The sequence below is a fragment of the Ambystoma mexicanum genome, chromosome 5p (assembly GCF_040938575.1).
Source record: "Ambystoma mexicanum isolate Mex_15411 chromosome 5p, UKY_AmexF1_1, whole genome shotgun sequence".
Lineage (NCBI taxonomy): Eukaryota > Metazoa > Chordata > Amphibia > Caudata > Ambystomatidae > Ambystoma > Ambystoma mexicanum.
In genome coordinates this window covers 204,444,961-204,467,033 of record NC_090930.1, presented here as the reverse complement: position 1 = coordinate 204,467,033, position 22,073 = coordinate 204,444,961, and the positions used below count along the sequence as shown (strand labels likewise).

The 22,073-nt window shown below is 45.3% G+C and overlaps 1 protein-coding gene across 2 annotated transcripts in view; it reads right to left on the bottom strand.

Moving 5' to 3' along the window:
- Positions 1-22,073, bottom strand: part of COL4A6 (collagen type IV alpha 6 chain) — an 856,046-nt gene that overhangs the window by 202,611 nt on the left and 631,362 nt on the right. For both annotated transcript variants that reach the window (XM_069612628.1, XM_069612629.1), the window contains exons 18-20: positions 19,352-19,421; positions 10,975-11,085; positions 9,312-9,461 (exon numbers count right to left, since the gene is read on the bottom strand). In XM_069612628.1, the coding sequence (XP_069468729.1) occupies positions 9,312-9,461; positions 10,975-11,085; positions 19,352-19,421 (331 nt within the window). The remainder of the gene's footprint in view (positions 1-9,311; positions 9,462-10,974; positions 11,086-19,351; positions 19,422-22,073) is intronic.

The window sequence follows — 22,073 nt, the reverse complement described above, 5'->3', positions numbered from 1 at the left end:
AGCAGTGCCCCTCCACCCTCTGTGAGCCTCTTTTTTGTGTTTTGACTGCACTGTGTAGCCCATGTGCCTACCAGTGCAGGCAATGTCTATTTTTCTTGTGCAGCACAACCCTTCTTCCATGCAGTGCTGTGGGGAAATTTGTGTTCCTTTTATTCTATCCGAAGTAACACTTTTGTTGGTTTCTACGCTTCTCCTGAATAGGATAGTGTCCTTTGAAACCTTCTTTTCAGATGCAACATCGCATGCTGCCTTTTTAGATGCACTAATGCATTTAGGAGGACCATATACTCAAAATGGCTACTCCCCATGTTCTAGATGGCATGGCCTTTTTTTGCTGTTCTTGTGCCTTTCCGTGTGGGTGGGTGTTCCTCTTCCTTCATGCATCTTCACAGGCCTTCCCCTGGATATCCCTGGAAGTGCGACTAGTGTGGATCAGCTGGCAGGAAGAAGGGGAAGGGGCCTGTCTGCCTATAACACACATTCCACAAGAGGTATGTCTGTTGCTGGGAAGATTCTGGGATGTTTGCTGTCCACTATTGTGAGAGAATTCACAAACACTTCTGTTCGTAGGTTTATTTTTAAAGTCTGTACCTGAGGTAAGATTCGCTTATCTTGGGTAACGGGGTTGTCTCATCCAGAATGTAAATTAACCACTCTCTTGATGGTAACATGGCTGTACTAGGGTGTGTGTGGGGGTTGGGGGTACTGTTGAGTAGTACAGTTAACACTGACAATGATGGTAAATTGAAAGCAGTGAGAAATAATGGACATAAGTTGTGCCTTGAAACACCATTTGATGTATAGGCGCTCTATACATGCCTAATAAATAAATCATAGTTATAGGGAGCAAATATTCCTCTGGATAATAAAAATGAGTACATTGAAACACCATTCAGTTTAGCAGTGATCAAGAGAACATTGTACTGCTGCTGGGTTGACATTGCCTCATTACGAGTCCGGCGGTAACCGAGGCGGTAAAACCGCCTGGTTACCGCCTGACTCCCATTACCATTCCGCCTCCGTGATTCCCGGAATTACCCGGGCATTACAACCCCGGTTTCCCGGGAATCACGGAGGCGGAATGGTGTTAATCCCCATTCCCATTGAGTCCTATGGACTCAATGGGAATGGGGATCATGGAAACACCGGCAGCATCTCGTAATGCTGCTGGTGTTTCCTCGTCCGCCTGCAGGCGGGCGGTGTTAAACCCACCAGGTCAGACCTGTTGGGAACATCACCTCCCGCCTGCAGGAGTTGTGATCGCCCGGCATGGAAACAACGGTGGTGGCGGGTTTACCGCCACCGTTGTTTCCATACGGGGCGATTTGTAATGAGGCCCATTGTGTATTTAACAGGGCAAGCAAGAAAATATGCTAATCCTGTATGTTAGTGTAAAGCATGAGTAATGGAATGTTTTTATAATGTGTTTTGTCTTGTAATTTAAGGTGATTGATCTTTGTTAAATATAATAAAATAACTTTGTTTTATAAATGAACACAGATACTGTGGCATCTGCGAGGATATAATTGGACAGGTGTGGTATTATTAATTGTGTCGATTATCCAGATTTACCTATTCATATTACAATTCCGGTGTCCTCTATTTGTGTGTATCTACATGGAAATCACCAGACAGGTAAGTATACAAATACTCTCATTTACCACAGTATTAGACTTACACGTGCAATTAAAAGCCAGTAGAGAATATATAATATACATATATCAGAATTGGAAGTCATAGATCTCCTCCAACGTCTTAAACACTATACATTTGAAGGAGACATCTGCCCACCAAATATCATCAAAGACTGCGCTGAATCCCTGGCCCCTCTCATTACGGCTTTAATTAACACCTCATTCTTCCTTCCCTCTCCCCCTACCCTGCTGATGTTCCTGTCTGCTTCTTGATTTGCTGCCTGGTTCCTTCAGAGTTCTCCAGGGCACCAGGCCCCCTCCACTCCAGTTTACCCCTGCACTTGGTCTCCCTGGAACCCCCCCTCTCTACCCTTCCGGGCCCCTCCCCCACGTACTTGCCTGGCTGGGCAATCACCCTTGTAGCCCTTCCACCCCCTTACCTCACACTTAGCTCATGGACCTTCCTTCCCCTGCACTTTCTGCTTTCCCCTGGCTCTGTCCACCTGACCTCCCCCGACACTCGTTTTCCTCCCGGGCCCTTCCGTCCTGACCAGAACTCCCACCCTGCCCCTCACCCCTGAACTTCTCTTATTGCACTTGCACGTTCCGAATTTCCCAGGGCCTAGTAGGATCTTTTTTGTTTTGCCCTCCCTGTTCCACCACCCACTTGTCTTGTTGCGCCTTGAATCACATTGTGTATAGGCTTATTATAAATACCCAATCAATCAATGCAGAACACTCATGTGAAAGATACTGGGACGAGATGGCCCCACGGAGGCAAGAGGAGTACACAACTAACCCTGAAGACAGGCTATGGCACTTCGCTGGGGAAGTCCTAGCCCAACAAGATAAAAGGTACAGAAGGACTCGGTAAAGAGAGCAACAGTTGTGAAGCCTAGTCAACAAGGGATTTTCAAACTGGGAGAGAAGACAGGAGGTTGCAGGATCTGCTCAGATGCTCGGAGGACGCCGGTGGCAGACCAGAAGTGTCCTTCTATGGCACAGCAAGAGCAAGCCTGGAAGTTGGAATCTGGGAGATGGTGGCGTGACCTCAAGGAGATGGACCAAGTGGCCCCACAACTATATCGATACCGCTTGCTGGGAGCGCCCGCAGAGACACAGCAGGACCAAGGAGAGAGAAGAGCGAAGTCGAACAAGCGTTCACTGGGAACATAGAAGACCGACACCCAAGGAAGAACTGGGAATGTGCTCTGACCAAAGTAAAGGTAACAGGATCTACGGGAGATCCTGTAGGGGAGTGGGGGCATATGAAGAAACCCTCAGAAGTGAGCTCCCTCACCACAGTAAGCACACTGAGAATATGAATTGTGAAGCAAGCCTTGGGAGTGATCTCCCTTTTCTCAGTAATTGCATTGAAAGTACAAATTGTGAAGAAAGCCTCGGGAATGATCTCCCTCATCTCAGAAAACACACAGAGAATAAGTATTGTGAAGAAAGCCTCTGCAGTGATCTCTCTCATCTCAGTTACCAGATTGAGAGTGAAAATTGTAAAGAAACCCTCAGGAGTGATCTCCCTCGTCTCAGTAAGCGCATTGAGAGTAAACATTGTGAAGAAAGCCTCTGGAGTGATCTCCTGCATCTCAGTTAACATAGTGAGAATAAATATTTCGAAGAAAGCCTCGGGAGTGATCTCCCTCGTCCCAGTAATTGCACTAAGGACAAGAACGGTTGGGAAGAACACCTTGGAAGGAATCTCCTTCATTTCAATAAATGTTCTAACAGAAACCAAAGCGAACAGAGCCTCGGGAGTAGTACCCCTTGTCTCAGTAAGTGGAACAAGACTGTTAAAATCAGAGATAAAAAGTGTGATACATTAGAGGGAGCCCCCAGAGAAGCCTAGAGGGAATTAGAAGGGCTCATAAGAACTATTGTGAAAAACAGATATAACAGCACTTTGAGTCACTGAACCAGGAGATGGGAGCCAGACTCCTGGGTTGCATTTGTTGAAGCAGACTCTAAAGTTAAAGGTTGTAAAGGACTGTCACGAGAAGGTTGGACTTCTGGAGCCAGGAGAAGGTGTTAGGGAGAATTCTCAGAAATGTGCTAATTCCCTCCACCTTAGAGACTCCCAGCAACTGTGCTGGATTTTGAGGACTTGATTTATTTTACCTGGAGAGAGTGTGACCCATTTTCCCCACTCTCTCAGGTATTTTAATGTGATTTTGTACACTGTGTTTCTTTTGGTTGTGGAGTCTGACAAACTCCATGGGCATCATCTTTTACATTGGGTTACACTAGCGTCTCATGTAACATTTTTTATGTTACCCTTTCCTCACTGAATGGCTGGAGGCAGTGGTTTCGTTTTATCTACCGTGGTGTGCATTTACTGAGGGCTGCGTTCGCAACCGCAGTAAAGCACCCAACGGTGCCATTTTTGTCAAAATGGCCCCAGTCTTTTTTTTTGCCATTTCTTTGTGGAAAGGTCCTTTTTGAGATTTACTCTGCACGCTAAACCAGGTTTGGTCCCATTGTTCGCTTTGCCTTTGGCGGATTCACGAGTGAAGCTCGCTTCTTGCTCCAGGGTGTCTGGGGTAGGAGGGAAGTGAGGGAGGTGCTCGAAACTCCCTGTGCTTAGTCTCCTAGGAGACCCAAATGCACTCTGTGGTGATTGACCAGCTGACTGTCCTGCAAGGACAGCCACCCTGCTGGGTGACTGACAGCTAGGCTGGAATTAATGGGAGAGAACTGAATAAAAGGCAAGATTTTTGGTTTGGAATGCAGAGTCAACCACTGGACGAGGGAACTGAAGTAGAACTTGAAGAGGACGCTTGCTGCAACGCCTGGTTGGTTTGCCCGGTGAAGCCCTGCTGCAGTGCCGAAACGCCAAGTTTGCATCGACAGAGAAGCCACTGCCAGGACGACTTCTCCCCTTGAGTTGATGGGACCAATCAACACCAAAGTAAGCCACCTGAACATCCATCTCGGAGCTGTTAAATTTCCACAGAGTTGTTGCTGGAAAACGTACAACCAAGGAGAGGAACACCAGATTGTGTGTGTTGCTTTTAAGCTGCGCAAGAGCTCCAGGAAGATCCTCCGGACTCCCAGGAAGCAGGACTGACTGAGCCTGAGCACCCTTAACAGAGTGCAGGACCCCAGAAGCAAGGAAAGTCCATCTCGAGAGCCAGGAACCGCGGTGTTGCTATTAGCAGTAGACGCGATGAACTGAAACATTGAACAGCCACTGAAAGTGAAGTTTGCCGGTTGCTAGGTTTGACCGTCCCAGTGCATTGCAGGAGTCCACCAACGTCCTCCCTCTTGTCCCCACGACTGAGGCCCAGGAACAGTGAAACCTGCAGAGCTGCACAGGAACAGGAGTCATCTGCTGCATCTTTTATTCATCTTCAAAGGTAATGTACAAAGTCTGAGAGAACTTACTTCTTGCTGTAGAGTGGTGTGCATCTTCTACTACTCACAAGTCTAATCAGCTTGTGGCCCTACATTTGATTATTCTTTCTCCAAAGACTTCTCAAACATTGTGCAAAGACCTTTCCATTTACCTACCAGAAGTGCTTTATCCTATATAAGACTTTTGCCCATTGTCTTTGGCCTAGCCTATTGCACTGAATGACTCTTTCTGGATGGATCCAAAAGTATTTGACTGCTTAAGAATATTTGTGGTCTCTTGTATGTTCTAGATAACCTTTTCCTTTGACTTATTACTATATGATTCTAAATGCAACAGTGATATATTGATGTCCCCAGCACCCTAGCAATTGAAGTCACCTGAGGGTGTAGGTAGTGTCTGGGGGCCATCCCAAAAGGGTATCTATTGATTTAGAGATATTAAGAGTGTGTATTTCATGAAGTGGATTTGAGTGTTACTATTATATTGCTCCCTTCTGAAAAAGTCTTATTCTAACTGACTGATGAATACATTAATAATTGTTTATTCAAGAAACCTTGAATATAAGAGTTTATTTGAATATTTGTAACTGTAAATCTCTGTGTAACTCCAGTACAGCTCACATTGACCCCTCTTGAGATAAGCCTGGCTGCTCAGGAATGCTACCAAAACTGTACAAGCTTATACCAAAGGTTGGTTTTGCTTACATCTGTAGTCCTAGTTGTGTGTAATGGTCCCAAATGGTACTGCATACAAACTTTGGCTAACACTGGTGGCGGCGGTGAGGATAAATTGTGGAGTTGTTACACTGAGAGTTTTGCTTTACTTTTGTTCAAATAGTAACCTTCACAAGGCTAAGCACCGCCAGCAAAGCAATTTTATCATGCCTGATATGGATAACTTCAGACAGGGAGCCGTAATCATTTTATCAGTAGATAAAGTGAAGGAAATGTGTAAGGTCAGGAATCTTCCTGTTAAAGGAAAGACAAATAAATTGATTGAAAGATTGTTGAATTATCAAAGTCTGAGAAGTGGGTCTGTCACACCTACTCCTTCAGCAAATGTGGAAAATGTTGATGAGGATGATAATGATTCAGAGTCTAACTCTAATATTATTGAGGAGCAAGAAGAGTTAGAGGAGTCTCAGGATGTGAGCCCCTCTGCACCTCAACAAGCTCTTAGGCCTCAACCTTTAACCACAGGGACCCTACCAGGTCCAGAATGTGTCTCTCTTGAAAAAATTAGACGTCAGTTAGAATTCAAAAGATTACAGATCCAAGCTGAAAACCAGCATCATGAACTCAAACTAAGGGAAATGGAAATACAACATGCTCTTGAAATGAAGACAATGGGCCTCATCACGGGTTTGGCGGAAGGGTTATTGCCCATTCCCCATTGGGACAATTCAGGAATTCCTCATTCTCCATTGGGCCCAATGGGGAAAATTTGCGCTATTACCGCCGGCGGATTGCGCCGAAAATCAGCCATTTTGCTGCGGATTTCCCCCCAGCTCGGAGCTGGGGGGAAATCCACCAAAGCTATGATCTGGCGGACCCTTAAATGCGGCCGTAATAGCGCTACCACTGCATTTAAGGGTTACCGCCAGACTCGTGATGAGGGCCATTGTCTCTTGAAAATGGTTCTCTCCCAGAGTCTTCTAGGTCTTCCAGTCCTAAGAGGCCTTGCATGCCTAAAGAAGCTGTGTGTATGTATGAGATGAGACTTTATATTTTAGATTGGTTGGCTGCTTTTGAGTATAACTATTGGATTCAGGGTTTCCCAGCGAATCCGTTGATTCCTTGGCTTTTGTCTAGGCTCCCCCAGGTTGCAACTGATGCTTTAATGAAGGTGGGAGAACTTGAAAGATTGGTGTATGAAAATGTGAAGCTAGCTTTGATAGCTAGATTTGGGAAAACTCCTTCCCAGTGCCTTAAGATGTTTAGGACCCTCAAAAAGACTGATGGTACCCCTTGAGCTACTTGGGTATGTGAATGTTTGAAAAACTTAGATGATTGGGTTAAGGGCTACAGAGTTAACACTTTTGAAGGAATGAGAAATCTGTTTTTGTCGGAATCTATTTGTGATGCCTGCTCTCCTGAGCTGAGACAGCACTTGGCTGACTCAAATGAGATTGATCCCAAAAAATTGGCAAGAGCAGTTGGCCCCAGGGGTAGCCAACAGGGCCACTCATAACGATTCTGGGGCCACTCATAAAAAGGATGAGGGGAAGCAGCACCAGGGTGAGAATAAAGATATCTCTAATTCCAACCAACCAGGAGAGGCCCCCAAACCACATATGGGTAGATCCCATGGGAAACCTGGTAGGTCTAGTGAATCCTCTGGTGCCCAACCAGAGGAAGGTCAGCAGAAACCCCCATTACAGAGAGCATTTGGTAAACCATGTGTTAGTAAGTTGACCTCTAAAAAAATCAGAGTCTAGATTAGTAGGGAAATGGGAGCCCCAACCAAACTCCATCATTGCCCATCCAGTTGTAAAGTATCTGGCCTACCCTGCTTCTGAGGAAGAGGTGGATAGACAAATTGGACCCCTCTCTAGGCCTGTGAGAACTGGTAATTCTCAAAGCTGGTGGAGAACCAGGAAAGATAAGTCTAACGCTAAACACAAATAAAGATTCAAATTCCAAAACATGTTCATGGCTCCCTAACATGGTGGAACTCTCCAGAAAACCTGTTCATCGGGTCTCCTTTTCAGCCTCCCCATCACCAAATAGTTATTACAACCGACTCTTCCGAGTATGGTCAGGGAGCCCATTGATACAAAGATTAACCGCACATGGCCTTTGGTTTTCTCAAGAAAAAAGGGACCACATGAATGTCCTGAAACTAAGAGCCCTATTCTTCGCTCTAAAATAATTTCTTCTCTGATTTCAAGGAAAGGAGGTAATAATTCTCACAGACAATACCACTGCAATGTTCTATGTCAACAAGCTGGGGGGTACTCACTCCCTTCCCCTGTGTCTCCTTGCAGAGAAGATTTGGTATTGGTCCAGTCACAATCACATTGTCTTGTTGGCGTCCCATCTGGAGGGAAAGAAGAACGTCCTAGCATACAAACTAAGCAGGTTGCAGCCTGCTCCGCACTTGTGGGAGCTGAAACCGTCAGTAACGAAGAAGATATTTCAGAGATGGGGCCATCCAGCAGTAAATGAGAGAAGAGAAATGATAAATTACCTTCATGGTGATTCAGGTTCTCTTACTCCAGGCTCTCCCTCCTTCTCAACACCCACCCAACCATACCCTACAGAATGCATATACTTAGAATCTACCACCATCGGCAGAACTGGCAAAATCCAGGAACTGGGTGTGGAACTTTGGTGACGTAGGGGTAAGGTGTGGGCCCGGCGTTACGTAGGCCCTACATCTTCAATTTTCTTAAAGTGACAACAGCTATCTTTTGGAGCCAGCTTTTTCTGACCCGTCATGTGCAGGCGTACCCCAACCCATTAGGAAGGAGGGAGAGCCTGGACTAAGAGAACCTGAATCACCATGAAGGCAATTCTTCATGTATATGCCATTCAGAGTTTGTTCTTTTAAAGTCCAATATTAATCCAAACAGTTATAAACATTGCTTTTAACTGTAAGTGGGTCTCTAGAAAAATGTAACTTTCTAAGCTATGAAAGATAACAGAGGCAATTGTTGTTGTTTTCTTATGACACACTTCTGTTGCTGAAAGGGGGAATATGGGTTATCTGCTTATAGCAGGGCTGCTCAATCTACTGGCCTCTGATGAAACAGTAAAGATGTCTTGCACTGTGAGCTTGTTTCACCATGTTCTGTGTCTAATTTCATGCCAGTGCAAATGCTGGTAACCCCTACGTGGCCCGCCTATTTACACAGCAGCATAAACCAGACGGTTCACATAGGGATCCATTCTAAATGCTCCTTTCCGGCATGGTAAGCAGTGAAAGTAAACCATCCCCGAAATGCAAGAATGTCAGGGAGCATGGCAAGCGGCGCTCAAAATCAAAAGTAAACGCTGCCTGTTATGCTTGCGTGCCAGGCAACCTTTTTCTCACTTTGCACTGCGGTGTAAATGATGAAATTTTGGTAGCAGGGACCTGACTATTTTTCAGTGCAAAAGTACCAGGTCCCGCTGTCAAATTACGTTAAGGAGCAAAATGAGCTGTTAAGTGTTTTATGGTTTACACAGTGACCGCAATTAGATCAAACCAACTCATGTAATCAATACTAACAATTGCCAGAAGTCCATTAAAACTTCACAAATGATACAATCATCCAGGTTCCTTACTTGTGTCTCTCACTGTTTGGCTTCCTACATTTCATTACTCACCTGGAAGGCCCGGCAGGCCGGGAAGTCCTTGTTGCCCTGGAAGACCGTCATTGGCTGGACGCCCCATCGGTCCTATCTCTGCTCTGCCTGGGTCACCTCTTTCCCCTTTGGTGCCCGAAACACCCGGAAAGCCCTGCGCTCCAGGAGGACCTTGGGAAAAATAAACATGTTAACACTTTAAGATGCTCATTTCCTTACTTCATTTCATTGTGTGATTCTATTAATAAAGTTCTGCTGAGCAATACTAAAATACACAGTTTCTCAGGAGTATATTTGCCCGATTATTTCTGGTGAATTTATCTGAGGCCTGATGCAATATAGTGATGTGCACAAAAGCACAAGGCTCAGCTAGGGGCAGCCGGGGATTTAGGCGCCCTCCAATACTGTGATTATGTTCTTAAGGTTGTGCCAAATGTTGATGGCGCATGACAGCGGCAGGTTCAGGGAAGTGTAGCATTGTCTTGCGGGAGACACCTGCTCAGTAGGAATTGGCCCACACATTTCCAGTGCAGACACCACAGTGTGGTGGAGCAAATGTTCTGTGGGACAGTCAGGCACAGATGGATTGGAGCATTTCCTACTATGCCTGCTTCCCACTATTGTCAAAGCGGATGAATGCACATATCTCACCGTCATAGGGGACCCTGCCATTTCTAAACAACACAAGTGAAATGAGAGGCGCCAGACAATGTCACCATACTGTTCTCAACCCAGAACTCACATTTTTCTTGCACCTCATGGGTATCCTTGAGGGTTACTCTTTCAACATGTATACATTGGAGGCTTCCAGGTTTCAAGTAAGCTATCTCCTGAGTATCTCGCCCCCCTGGGAGCAAAGACATAGGTGCCTTTACATACCACCCCCTGCAGCACGGACCAGCAAGGAATCACAGACCAGACATTCTCTGGCACAGTAACCAATGGCAGAGACAACCATTAGGGGCCACCAGGGTTGGCAGATGTTACCCCCTATGCACGTTGGCGCAACTCCCATTCCTGTCTTTTATTTGCTTGTGTGAGATTCTGAAGTTATTTATAACTTTTATGTTGTTGTAGGATTGTATTTGTACTCCTAAGATTGACTTCCTGTCTCCAAGGCTTTGTGATGTTATTTCTTCTGAGATCTTCAGGATGAAGTCACGTGATCTCACATTATGTACTGTCATTGAGGGTTCAAAGGGCGAGCTGTGTCACTTTCACTCCACCTGCAACTTGGTTTACGACCGTAGACCCTGCAGTCATTTGCATTTCACTGATCATAAAAGAGTGAGCTTTAGTCACAAGTGGCGGTACTTCATTGACAGAAGTAGATGTGGAAAGGAGCACCCAAGGAATGCTTAGCAATGGTATGACATCAGAAATAACATTCACACTGTTTATACAAATTAAGCACATAGCTCACAACCACCTCACATTGGATTGCTAGGGACAGTAAAACAAACAAATCAACCTGGATCTATTATTGTTGAGGTATATGGTGCAGGGTAGAGGCAGCTCCTAGAAGTTATGGAACACTGTAAAGTGAGCATTTAAATGTGATGGGGAAGTGAGCGAGGGGGAACATGTACAGTTGCTTGGTTTATATATTTATAATGCAATGCACTTTCCCTTTTTACCACGTGTATAAAGAACTACTTTTCCAGAAAGGCAATGCTATGTTTACCTGGAATGGCAGCTGGAAAGCCAGGCGGGCCAGGAAATCCAGGAGGGCCGCTAAATCCTTCATCACCAACCGGGCCTACCTGCCCCGGGTATCCGGGATCCCCAGGAGGACCTAAAACATGTAACATTTGCTTAGAATAAGCACAATTATAATCATTGTTGCACAGACTTAAACACACTGCACAGCAGGTACAGTAAACAGATCTGACACTTGATGACAAATCACATACAGCTATTGCAGCAACTTAAATTAAATAAAAACGTTCATTTTCCACTTGCCACAAGTGCCGCACTCCCTGCGGAGGTTGCAATGCACTCCTCCCACTTGGTCCCTTCATTTCTCTCACAGCATCCTTAGCTTCCTACGTGTAGTGCTGCCAGAGGAGTACAATCAGCGGATTCTGCCTTGAGATTCCGCTGTGCTCTCAGATTGGATTTCCAAGAATTCTGTTCCAAATCACACTGACCGGGAGCAGGAGTCCAAGCTGAGGTAGGATTGGCTCAAATGCCAGCATGCCAGCCAATAAAGCGTGATGTAAGATTATGGTTATCTGTTTGCCTGGATTATTGTGCATTCAGGCCAATCAGCAATTGCTGAAGGTTTTATCCTTCTTATTGGCTGAAATATCAGCAAACCCTTAATGGCCATCATTTCAAACCTCTCAGATTGGGCAATAACCTGCTGAACTTGAGAGCAGGTAGGGGCTAATATCCAAATTGTAAACAACGGGGAATGAAGGAGGGGGGAACTTGGCATTCATTGTGCCACTCTAAACAATGTTTGTTTTTTTTCTTTGCACAGGGTCATTGTGTAGCTATGGTGCCATGCTCTCATTCATTTACACTTCCCCCTACTTCAAGAAGATTGAAACTGGTCCTCATGGTCTGTGCCCCTGTATACTACTTATTCATTCATACAGTGTGTTATGATCATGAAGTCAAATACAAGTACTTTACGTAGCTGAACAAAGCATATGGCAAAAATAAGGCTTCAAATATATTTCAAACTTTGTTCCTCAGCCAGCAAACACAAGGCTTGAACTGCAAGCTTGAGAGATGGTCTTGTGCTTGGAAATCGAATATGGAAAAAGCACTTGTCTTTCTGCTCTGAAGAAGGGGCCATCCCAAGGAGCTCACTGACTCCATCTTTAATCTCTGTGAAGGGGGCAACACATTATTTGCAGGTACAAAGAGAGTCTGGCGGTAACCCTGCCGGTGCTACCGGTGGGTTGTCACCAGACTCAGAATGATTTACCAGTGCCTGACTTCCCGTTGCCACCAGGGGATTACAACGCCAGAGGCCCAGAAAGCCAGGTGCCAGTAAATTGTAATTCCCCATTTCCATAGAGTCCCATAGGACTCATTGGGAGTGGGGACCATGGAAGCACCAGCACTTTTTTTAACAGTGCCGGTGCTTCCATGACGGTCTGACTATCATGGCCGCTGTTCCCGGCAGGTTCAAACCTGTCAGGCACAGCGGCTCCGGCAGGCAGGCCTGCAGTATGCCGGTCCGGAAACAACAGTGCCAGTAAGGTTACCGGCACTGTTGTTTCCGCCCGGCATACTTATAATGAAGCCCATAGTCAAACTAAATAGCAGTGGGATTTGTGTGGCCCTTGGCCTTGTTGGCCCACTTTCCCACGTCATCCTCAGATTCACTCCAAGCACTGTAACATTAGCTATGTATGGGGAAAAACCCAAACACTGCCTTAACAAAATCAAACTTGCTAAACAGCCTCTCAAAATACACCGCAGAATGACGGTGATGTACTTGTGATAGTGACCTCAGAATCTTGGTAGGTCCGGACACGAGGGATATTTCACTCAGATATTGAGTGTGGCGATTTCGCAGAACTACCCATCTTAATATGTGAGGGGGGAGCCGCAAGGGATTGGTTGTTCCGACTGTTACCCAATGGGCCTCCCAGAGGGTGAATGGAGTCGGACTCGTAGGCTCACAACGCACTCTTAGATGTGAGATTGACTCACTCAGGGCAATCATAATACCAACTTGTATCTGGTGATCTACTTCTCAGACCATCTCAGACTGCTAGAGGGAGACAGCCAAGAAAATACCCAAGCCAAAACTGCAAGCGTGAAAAGAACAGGAAAACAAACCACAGACCAGACAGGAAGCGGGAAAAACTAAGCAGACTCCTGCTCATGGACCAGAGATGATCGCAAACTGTTTTGAAACTTACCCACAGAGGAAAGGCGGGTACCAGAGAAACTGCTGTCTGCACTGTCAAGCAAGGGCTCCCAGACAGCCCACTCCCCCAGCTGAGGAGACGCAGAGAGCGGAAGAAAGAGTTGCAGCTGTAGAAGAGAGTCCAAGATGAAGACGATGAAGCAACAGGCATTTATAAAGGCTGAACTGCCAGTCGACTAACCAATGCAGAGAGAGTTACTTGGGGAAAAATCATAAGGTGCAACCAATCCAAACAACTAAGACAAAACATTAATAGCCACAGCCAATCACATGGGATGGGTCAGGGGGATATTCCTGGCACGTGCTATGAAACATACTGGGAGAGCCCCGTCGGAGGGGAGAAAAGAGAAGGAGTAGGAAAAGCAGAAGAAATACCTGGCTTAGGACAGACGTGCCGTGGAGATTGGGAGGTGTGAAGAATTGAGGGACTTCATCTCTTATCCCCAAGGGGGAGCCCCCCCGTGAAGTTAGGGAGGTTAGCCCACTCTGCAACACCCTCCCTTGGGGTAGAGGTAAGTGGGACCTCACCGGGAGTGACTCTCCCTGTGGGAACAAGGACTCCCGTTCCCATGAGGAACTGCCTAAATATCCCACCAATATTACATCTTCAGACAAATTCTATCAAAGTTCATATGAGGAAAGAACAAGGATGTGTTATTGCAAAGAAGAAACTGTAACAATCTCTTTAAATGGAAAACACCATTTCACTGGGATGAGGAGGAGTAAGAAAGAGAATGAGAAAACTGCAGCAAATCGAACGAGAGAGAGACCAAGACAAGCCCGCAGCTATGTCACAACTGAAAGGGAAGAAGACTGTGAACTCCAGAAAGACTGCAAAGTTCGAATCAGTTGTCGAATCGAAGCTGAAGAGCTGGACGCAGCGCGTTCAGCACGCTGCAATGGGACAGAAGCTTAAAGTGGTGATGTAACCACAAAGGGACTGTGGTGGACCGGAGGTCCTTTACAACGACACAAGACCACAACGTGGATGAATCCGTGTGACGTCCCAGTATATAGGATACCGGAAAGCCGTCCAAATGAAGAGACAAAGGACAAGAAACCAAAGGAAGAAACAAGTCGGGCAGGCAAAGGGGAGAGTCACACCTGACCAAAGAGAAATCCTGGTGACCTATTCCCTGAGGTTGTCAGGTAATGGGGACAGTGGGAGATGGTGAATCATTATAAGAATATTCATACTCGTCTCAGTAGAGATAGAGACGCTAACTGTGAAGGCAAGAGAAGTAGATGTGAATTATTTTAAGAGTACTCATACTAGTCTCAGTCCTGATAAAGAGACGATAACAGTGAATCCAAGAGAAAGGAAGGAGAATTGTTATGAGAGTGTTAATTCTCGTCTGAGTTACAATAAAGAGATGGTAAAAGTGAAACCACGTGAAGTGAAGGAGTCTCAGTCAAGATAAAGAGGCAAAAACAATGAGAGATGATAATCATTATAAGAATGTTCATTCTCATCTCGGTCAAGATAAAGAGACGATCCCAGTGGAAGTATGCGAAGTGACTGAGAATCATTATGAGAGTATCCATACTCGGCTTAGTCAAAATAAAGAGACTAACAGTGAGAGAAATAGAAGTAAATGAGAATTATTGGAAGAACATTCATCTTCGTCATATTCCGAGAAAAGAGAATGATTGTAAGAAAGAGGAAGAAGCTATAAGAGAAAACTTGGAGAAGGATAAACCAAGATAGATATTCAAAGACAGATATAATACAGAGGAAAAATAGTGTAAAACTGTATAAGAAGGAAGATACATTTAAGAGAGAACATCTGAAAGGTTAGATAACTGTACCCTGGGAAAAAGAAAGAATAAAGATTTGTAACAAAAGAGGACAGTGTTAAGCAAAAGAAAAACTTTGTCAAGGGAGTATATATGAACACAGAGTGAAAGAAATTCCAATTTGAGAAGAAACCGAAACTCAAGGAAGTATTGAGAGAACTGTATGAACTGATCAAGGAAGCCACGAGAGACTATTTAAAAAACAGCTATTGAACAAAAGTTTGCTGACGGCAAAACATAGGAGTTAGTTGTTCAAATAGTGGGTCAGTTGGGGTTAGTTTGGACAGTGGACAGATTCTTTTAAGACATTGTCCCTCATTAGGACCCTGGCGCTAAGTGTTTAACGGCGCAGTAAAAGGCTGCAGCGCCGTTAAACACTTAGCGCCTTACTACGAGCTCCCTTTGCGGGACCCGACCTGAACGGCTGGTCTAGACCAGCTGTTAAAGTAGGTACCCGCAAAGGGACTCTCGAGGTAAGTATGGTACCGTAATTTGCGGTACCGTACTTACCGCCTTCCCCAGTCCCATTGAGCCCTATGGGGCAAAAATGGGAATGGGGAAGGGCCAACGTTCAATGGGGAATCACCGCCTCGCCAACCTTGGAATGGGGCGGTAATTCCCCATTGAACATTGGCAGACTCGTTACGATACCGGCACCAACCATGGTGCTAATAGCGCCATGGTTTAGCGTCAGTATCGTAATGAGGGCCATTGACTGATGACTGACGAGCACCGTAGCTAGTTTTGTTAGTTAGGGAAAACCCCATCGAAATACGGAAAGATAGGCATTTTCCTTTTCTCTAATAAAAACACATTTGAAATGTCTTGCAAGAGTCCTCGTCCTTCTTCTGACCAGCCACAGAGGTCACCACTTTGTGCAAGGTGGCCCCTCTTTTGGAACATTTGATTGCTTCACGAGCCCGAGACAAGGATATGAAGCCCCTCAATGATCTATGAGACACCTGTATAGCGGAGTTGTAAGAGAACCAGCAGATTCTGAGAGACTGGCACATGGCATTGCTGAGAAACCAGACGTCTACAAGTGACTTGCAGTGTAGTGATAAGAGACTAAAGGCTTATGAGAGACCAGCACAAAGGAGTGCTGATAAACCAGAGACCAGAACAGTGAATGTGGAGAAGCGAGAGGTGGGGGAGAGACATGTTCAGTGCCTAAGACCCTCAGGTCTCGAGTCAAGTGAATGCTTGGAAGCCCATGGTTTGGGAAAGGCCTGAACGTGTGAGAACTGAAAGCCTGCAGGGGATGAAGAAGAGCCTAAAAGAAGTATGAGAACCAGAGACCTGCACGATGTCTAGAGGAATGCTATTAAAGCAGGAAGACTGGAAAAGTCTCCAGAATGAGAGTAGTCTCTAGAAATAACCTTTTCAGGAATCATTCATTTTCTTGTTGTTTTGTAGAAGAGGGTTGGGCATTATAGAAAAGATTGTGGACTTTTTGTTTGGCCAGGATCGGGATGAGAACTTTATGATTTGGGCAATCATCGTAGGAGAATTTGGACACCTAGAGAGAAAGCCCACTTTGTGTTGATCCATTCCTGCCCGTGTTTGCTTCAGCAAGATTTGTGTTACTTGTAGACATTTCCCTAGTTTCTGTAGGCCCAACGGCTTCTTCCCTGATGTCACATAATCTATATAAAGCTATCCTTTTAAACCACACTTATCTAGTGTAACATGCCTTGCATATCTCGCCCTCACTACAGGAGTCACGATCAGCCACAAGTACGTGCCATACTCTTTCTTCTGGACTGCACTGTAATATGCAGGCTAGTAGAGTTTGCACTGTCATCTAACCTGTAAACCTACTCCCCCCAGAGGGAGTCCAGCTGTCTTGGCTTGAGGGCCTTCCGTTCCAGTGACCTGGTAAAAGAGGCCAACCGGATCTTGAAAATTACACATTGCCATGCTCAAAAGGCAAAAGTAAAGATCACGGTAGGCGGAGGACCAAGGTGCTATTAGCCATGCCGGTAAAATACCAGCACCACCTTGGCGGAAAGGGGAATTACCGCCCCATTCCAAGGTTGGCGGGGCGGTAATTCCCCCTTCCCCCATTGCCCTTCCCCATTCCCATTTTTGCCCCATAGGGTTCTATGGGAATGGGGAAGGCGCTAATTACGGTGCCGCAAATTGCGGTACCGTAATTAGCACCCTGGTCCCTTGCGGGCTGGTTTTTAACGCCTGCTAAACAGCAGGCATTAAAGTACCAACCCGCAAAGGGACCTCGTAGTAAGGCGGTAAGGGTTTACCGGTACCGGTGCCCTTACCGGTACCGGTAAACCCTTACCGCACTACGTGTAATGAGGCCCCAAGACTTCAAATGGGCATGCAATTGATAATTTATAACGCGCTTAATACCCAGTGGTTTTCAAGCACGGACCCGGGGATCGAACCTGTGTTGCTCAGCATCATCTTGACTGCAAGACGAGTGCGTTGCCCCCTGAGCTATCCTCCAATGACCATAGTTCATATTTCCATTGCTAGCAACTGCATCCGTTGCTAGTATCCGGCCCGTTGACATATTGAGCTACAGTAATGCTGTGCCGGTTCATTTCTCCCTAACGGTACAAATTAAGAGAGCATTGGGTGATTCCACAGTAAAAGGAGATGAGAGGCTTATATTTCAAGTGCATGCATATTTTTGGTGTGTGTTCAACATGCATATTTAACATCAAAATAAACATATGCTACACCTCTCCATCCCTTTGAGGCTTAGCACTGGCAAGGTCCTCATCTAAGGCACGGTTCGATCCCCGGGTCCGCGATTAGAAACCTTTGGGGTATCAGGTAATAAAATCACGGCAAAAATGTTGCGTTAAAAAAAATTGCTGCAAAAATGCTGTGGTTTGAACCAGTAAAGGTGTGCCCATTATACCATTTAAGGGGAGCAGGGGTTGCAGTGGTGTCCCTTAAGTACCCTTAAATGGTATAATGGGTCCAGGGATTGCGGGGGTATCCCCCGCATGTTTTACATGGATCGCGGCGCAAAATCCACAGCATTTTTGCCACGATATTTTGTTACCACAGCAATTTTTGTTGCGATTTTATCACATGGAACCACCTCTGGGTATTAAGCGCGTTATAAAAAAACTATCATATCATATCATTGAGATATGTGCTGCTTTTTGGCATTGCATAATTCGTGATTGACTTATTGTACACTATGTGATGTAAGCAAACATTCATTTTTAAAGCACACTTGCCTAAATCATGATCTTGCTCTGAGGTGTTGGGTTCCCACCATGGCGATGGGAATTAAGACCCAGTAAGATTTCATGCCATGTTTTGGTTGGCAGCAAGAGAGTCGGCCAGAATGAAACTCTGCACCATCACAGCCAAGTGGGTAAAACACTTAGGAAAGACAGTCACTTGCCATGGACCCAATCTCAGAGGGCCACAACCTGCAACTCTCCAGATGTTTTGGACTACAATTCCCATGTTCTTTGCACCATTGAAAATGCTGGCTGAGGCTGAAGGGGGCTGTAGTGCAAAGCCCCTGGGGAGCCAAAGGTTGCAAACCACTGCTCAAGAACAATCTCCGTGCATTACTGAGTACAATGGACGACCAGAAGCTCAGGTAGACGCTAAAAACCTAATTGGTCAAACAGGCATTTAACCGTTGTCACTTAATATGCACCCCCTTCTCTAGGCCTGCACCGTTACACATGCATCATCCCTTTCCTCTTAGTTATGACTGCTGAACCCTTAACATGGGCGTAATTTTAGGGGGGGTGCAGAGGCGTTTGTCCCCCCAACTTTCATGGCACACCATTTTGTCCCCATTCATTTGGTTGGGGCACCTTTTCTTCCGATGTCTTGTTCCACCACCCTGCAACATTTTCAGCAACGTTACTCCACTGCCCGCGCACTTCGATTACCGTGCAGTCATTATTGCGTAATCAATGGGATTATACCCCATGTCCACCACACACCTTGGAATGCACTGCACTTCACTAATGTGAACAGTGTGTGTGCATGGGGAATGGTAGCTGTTCCCTCCGCCTACCTGCATTCTGTATCTGTTTAGTTCCCCATCTTACAATTCACCAACTAAAAGAAACATAATCTAGGAATAGCGTGATTGAAAATGTGCATACACTATGCAGTGCCATTTATTGCGTGCTTAAATTGGACTGAATGAAGCTGGCGCATTGCAATAGAATAGTGTGACCAATGCAACCTGGAAGAATACTGTGTGCATTCTAATTGAATGAATCCAAAGGACAACCTATTAACATTTTAAAGCACAAAAATAGAACAAAAAGGTGGTAATTGACTAAACAATTCCATACTGCTAGCAAAGTAGAACCATGTCCAGCAGGGGGTGCCCCTATGGAAAGAGTAAGTAGTTCAAACGCACCTGTGATATAGCCATCGTCTTCGTCAATGAAGGTCGGAGGACCTGGTGCGCCAAGGTCTCCTTGTTCACCCTGCAAATGTAACATAAACATGAAGTATGTATGAGCGATGTACACAACCAAGATACACTCTTTGCCCAATAGCCAGAGGACTATATTCTGGGAACAGCCAAACTGAAGTGACATGCCTGACTATCTGTCACTTTCCAGGTGTGTGATTGGATATAAAGGGCTTAGAGTCTTTTCAGAATGTCATACGTAGCAGTAAATTAATGAAAACATGCTTTTCTTTTTAAAACAACTGCATCAGGATTTTGGTAGAGCACAGATTTTAGTGCAGAATTCCATTCATGGGGCCCCTGTTGTGCCTTTATAGGAACCCCCTTTTCTCCTTGGGGTTGTTTGGTTCACTGACCTCTTTTTGTGGTCACATGGACTTTTAAGGAAGTCTTCCTGCTACTGCAACTCTTTTTAGAATATGGTCCCATGGTAACCCACATGGCTGTTAGAACTGGGGTGCTGTCCCCCATTTTACCAGCATCTTCCCATTTTACCGCTTGGGTCATCTGCCTTGGTGTAGGAATCTGCCCTCCACCAGAAGGGTGTTGGGGCCTCAACTTCCTGTCTGTTTCAGTGGGTTCTTCTACGTCATCTGCATTGCTGTTTCCATTGTGGGACTATTTCTTGACTGTTGGCTGCCCCACTTTGTCCCGCAAACCACTGGAATCTCCTTTGCTGGGTTGCATCTTCTAGGAGCCATCCTCCGTGGAGTTGTGGATGGTGTCTCCCACTACGGTATAGAGCCTTTATTATTTTCTTCTGCCCCTTGAGTTGCTGTTGGTTCAGGATTTAAGTTCAGGATTTAAGTCCCTGGGTGATCGGATCCTCTAAAATACATCTGCAAAAGAAGAGCTGTGTTCACTGTTTTTTGTGGCTTTTCTGAAACCCTTTTTATGTAAACCACCACGACAAGTACTTACCTCTGGGCACTGGGTTGGTGGGTTATTTGAGATGCTTACCCTCCATGGAGCGTATGGTCTGATCACTGTGTTCTGCAAGTTCCCTTTAACCGCTGGGAGGAAAACTCAGGTGAAAGGTGTTTGTCTTACTACCTGACAACAATTATTGTTGATGGACTACTAGGTTTGTGATCCTCCCCATACTTCCAGTGATTTGGTTATGATATAAAATCCAAACTCTTAGTGATTGTGTTCTCTGTTATTTTCTAGAGATTTCAATTTTGAAATATTTTGAAGAATTGGAACGAATAGTCACCATAGCCCTGAGGATGGATTCTGTAGTAATCCGAAACGCGTTGGCAATTGATTGAACTCAATGGTGCTGTTTGGAATGGTCTTAATGGACTTTGATGATTTATCAAAACATTTTCTAGTGTGAATGTTGTAAACACTAGTCATTTGAAACTCCTTTGAAGATGCCTTTCTAGCTTTTTTGAAAAATCACAAGTTCCGACTTCTTGTTTTTGTTTTGAGTTACTTTGGACAGTGGTTTGTGGAGATTTGTGTAATAAGTGCAGAGTACCATTTGGACTCACTACTGTACTCCTCTTGTTATACTTTTCTGTATTATTAAAAAATCTGTTTGTTTTATATGCACATTCTTGTGTGGAAGTAATTTCGGCTACAATACTGGCTCAATTGCCAGTTCTTTAATTCTACTATGAAAGCACACCCACTCTCCTCTTGAGAGTTATATGTATTAAGTGTCTGTGGAATTCTCGATCCCTAAAATAAATTGATTAGGTCTATGCCTATACTCCCCTGCGTATCCCAGCTTTGGGGGTGCAGGGCAGATAGACCTTTGAGTGATACCAGGGATATCATCCCATTTGGAGTGCATGCGGGGCTACCGTGTGGTGACACATGGTTTCGTTTATCTAGTGTCTTGGAAGCAAGGCAATGCAGAGCAACACTGGTTTGATTCCCGGTCCCGCATTTAGAGATTGGTTTCCGGTATGAAGCGCATAATAAAAGGTAATTAACCATGTTTTTCCTTAGATCCTACTGGGCCCAAATCCCGCTTGGCTGTAGCTCTTCCAGGGGCTGCTGGGTCAGGAATCTGGCACTGGAGCTCTTTAAGAGGGTCTCCTCTCGTGTTCTGTGGGATTGGTTGCTGTCTTCTCCACAACGATGAAGTATTGACATTGATATTTTATTTCTATTGCGCTCGTACACAAGTGTTTTGGAGCGCGAAGTAGAACCTCCCTTTTCCACCCATAACTGCAGCTCCTATGGTGAACTCTGAAATTACCTAGGACGTTCCTAAAGTTTGGAGGTACTTACCTGTCTCTTGGAAATGTTTCCTTGGCCCCTCTTGGGTTCATACAGTTTTGAGCCAAAGACTGGAATATTAGTTTGTGCCAATCATTATATTTGTATTTTTATATCTTTTATTACACTACAAGGATTTACTGTGCCTATTTATTCAAGGTGAGTAACGTGGTGGTGCTCTCAGCCTGAAAGTATTCTAACCCCTGGTGGCCTCTGGCTTTGTGTTCTTGAGTGTTCGCCTTTGTTTTCCCCTCTAGTTCATACATATACTGTACGGTGCCCATTTGTATTTTTTCTAATGCTCTGTCCTAGAGATTTAGGGAGACCGCTACTGTGTTTTGTATTGGCATATTATGGGGCTCTGATTATGACTGTGGGAATATAGTATGCCCTTACGTCCTGGAACCAGTATCCTCTTCCTGCTGCCGTGTTA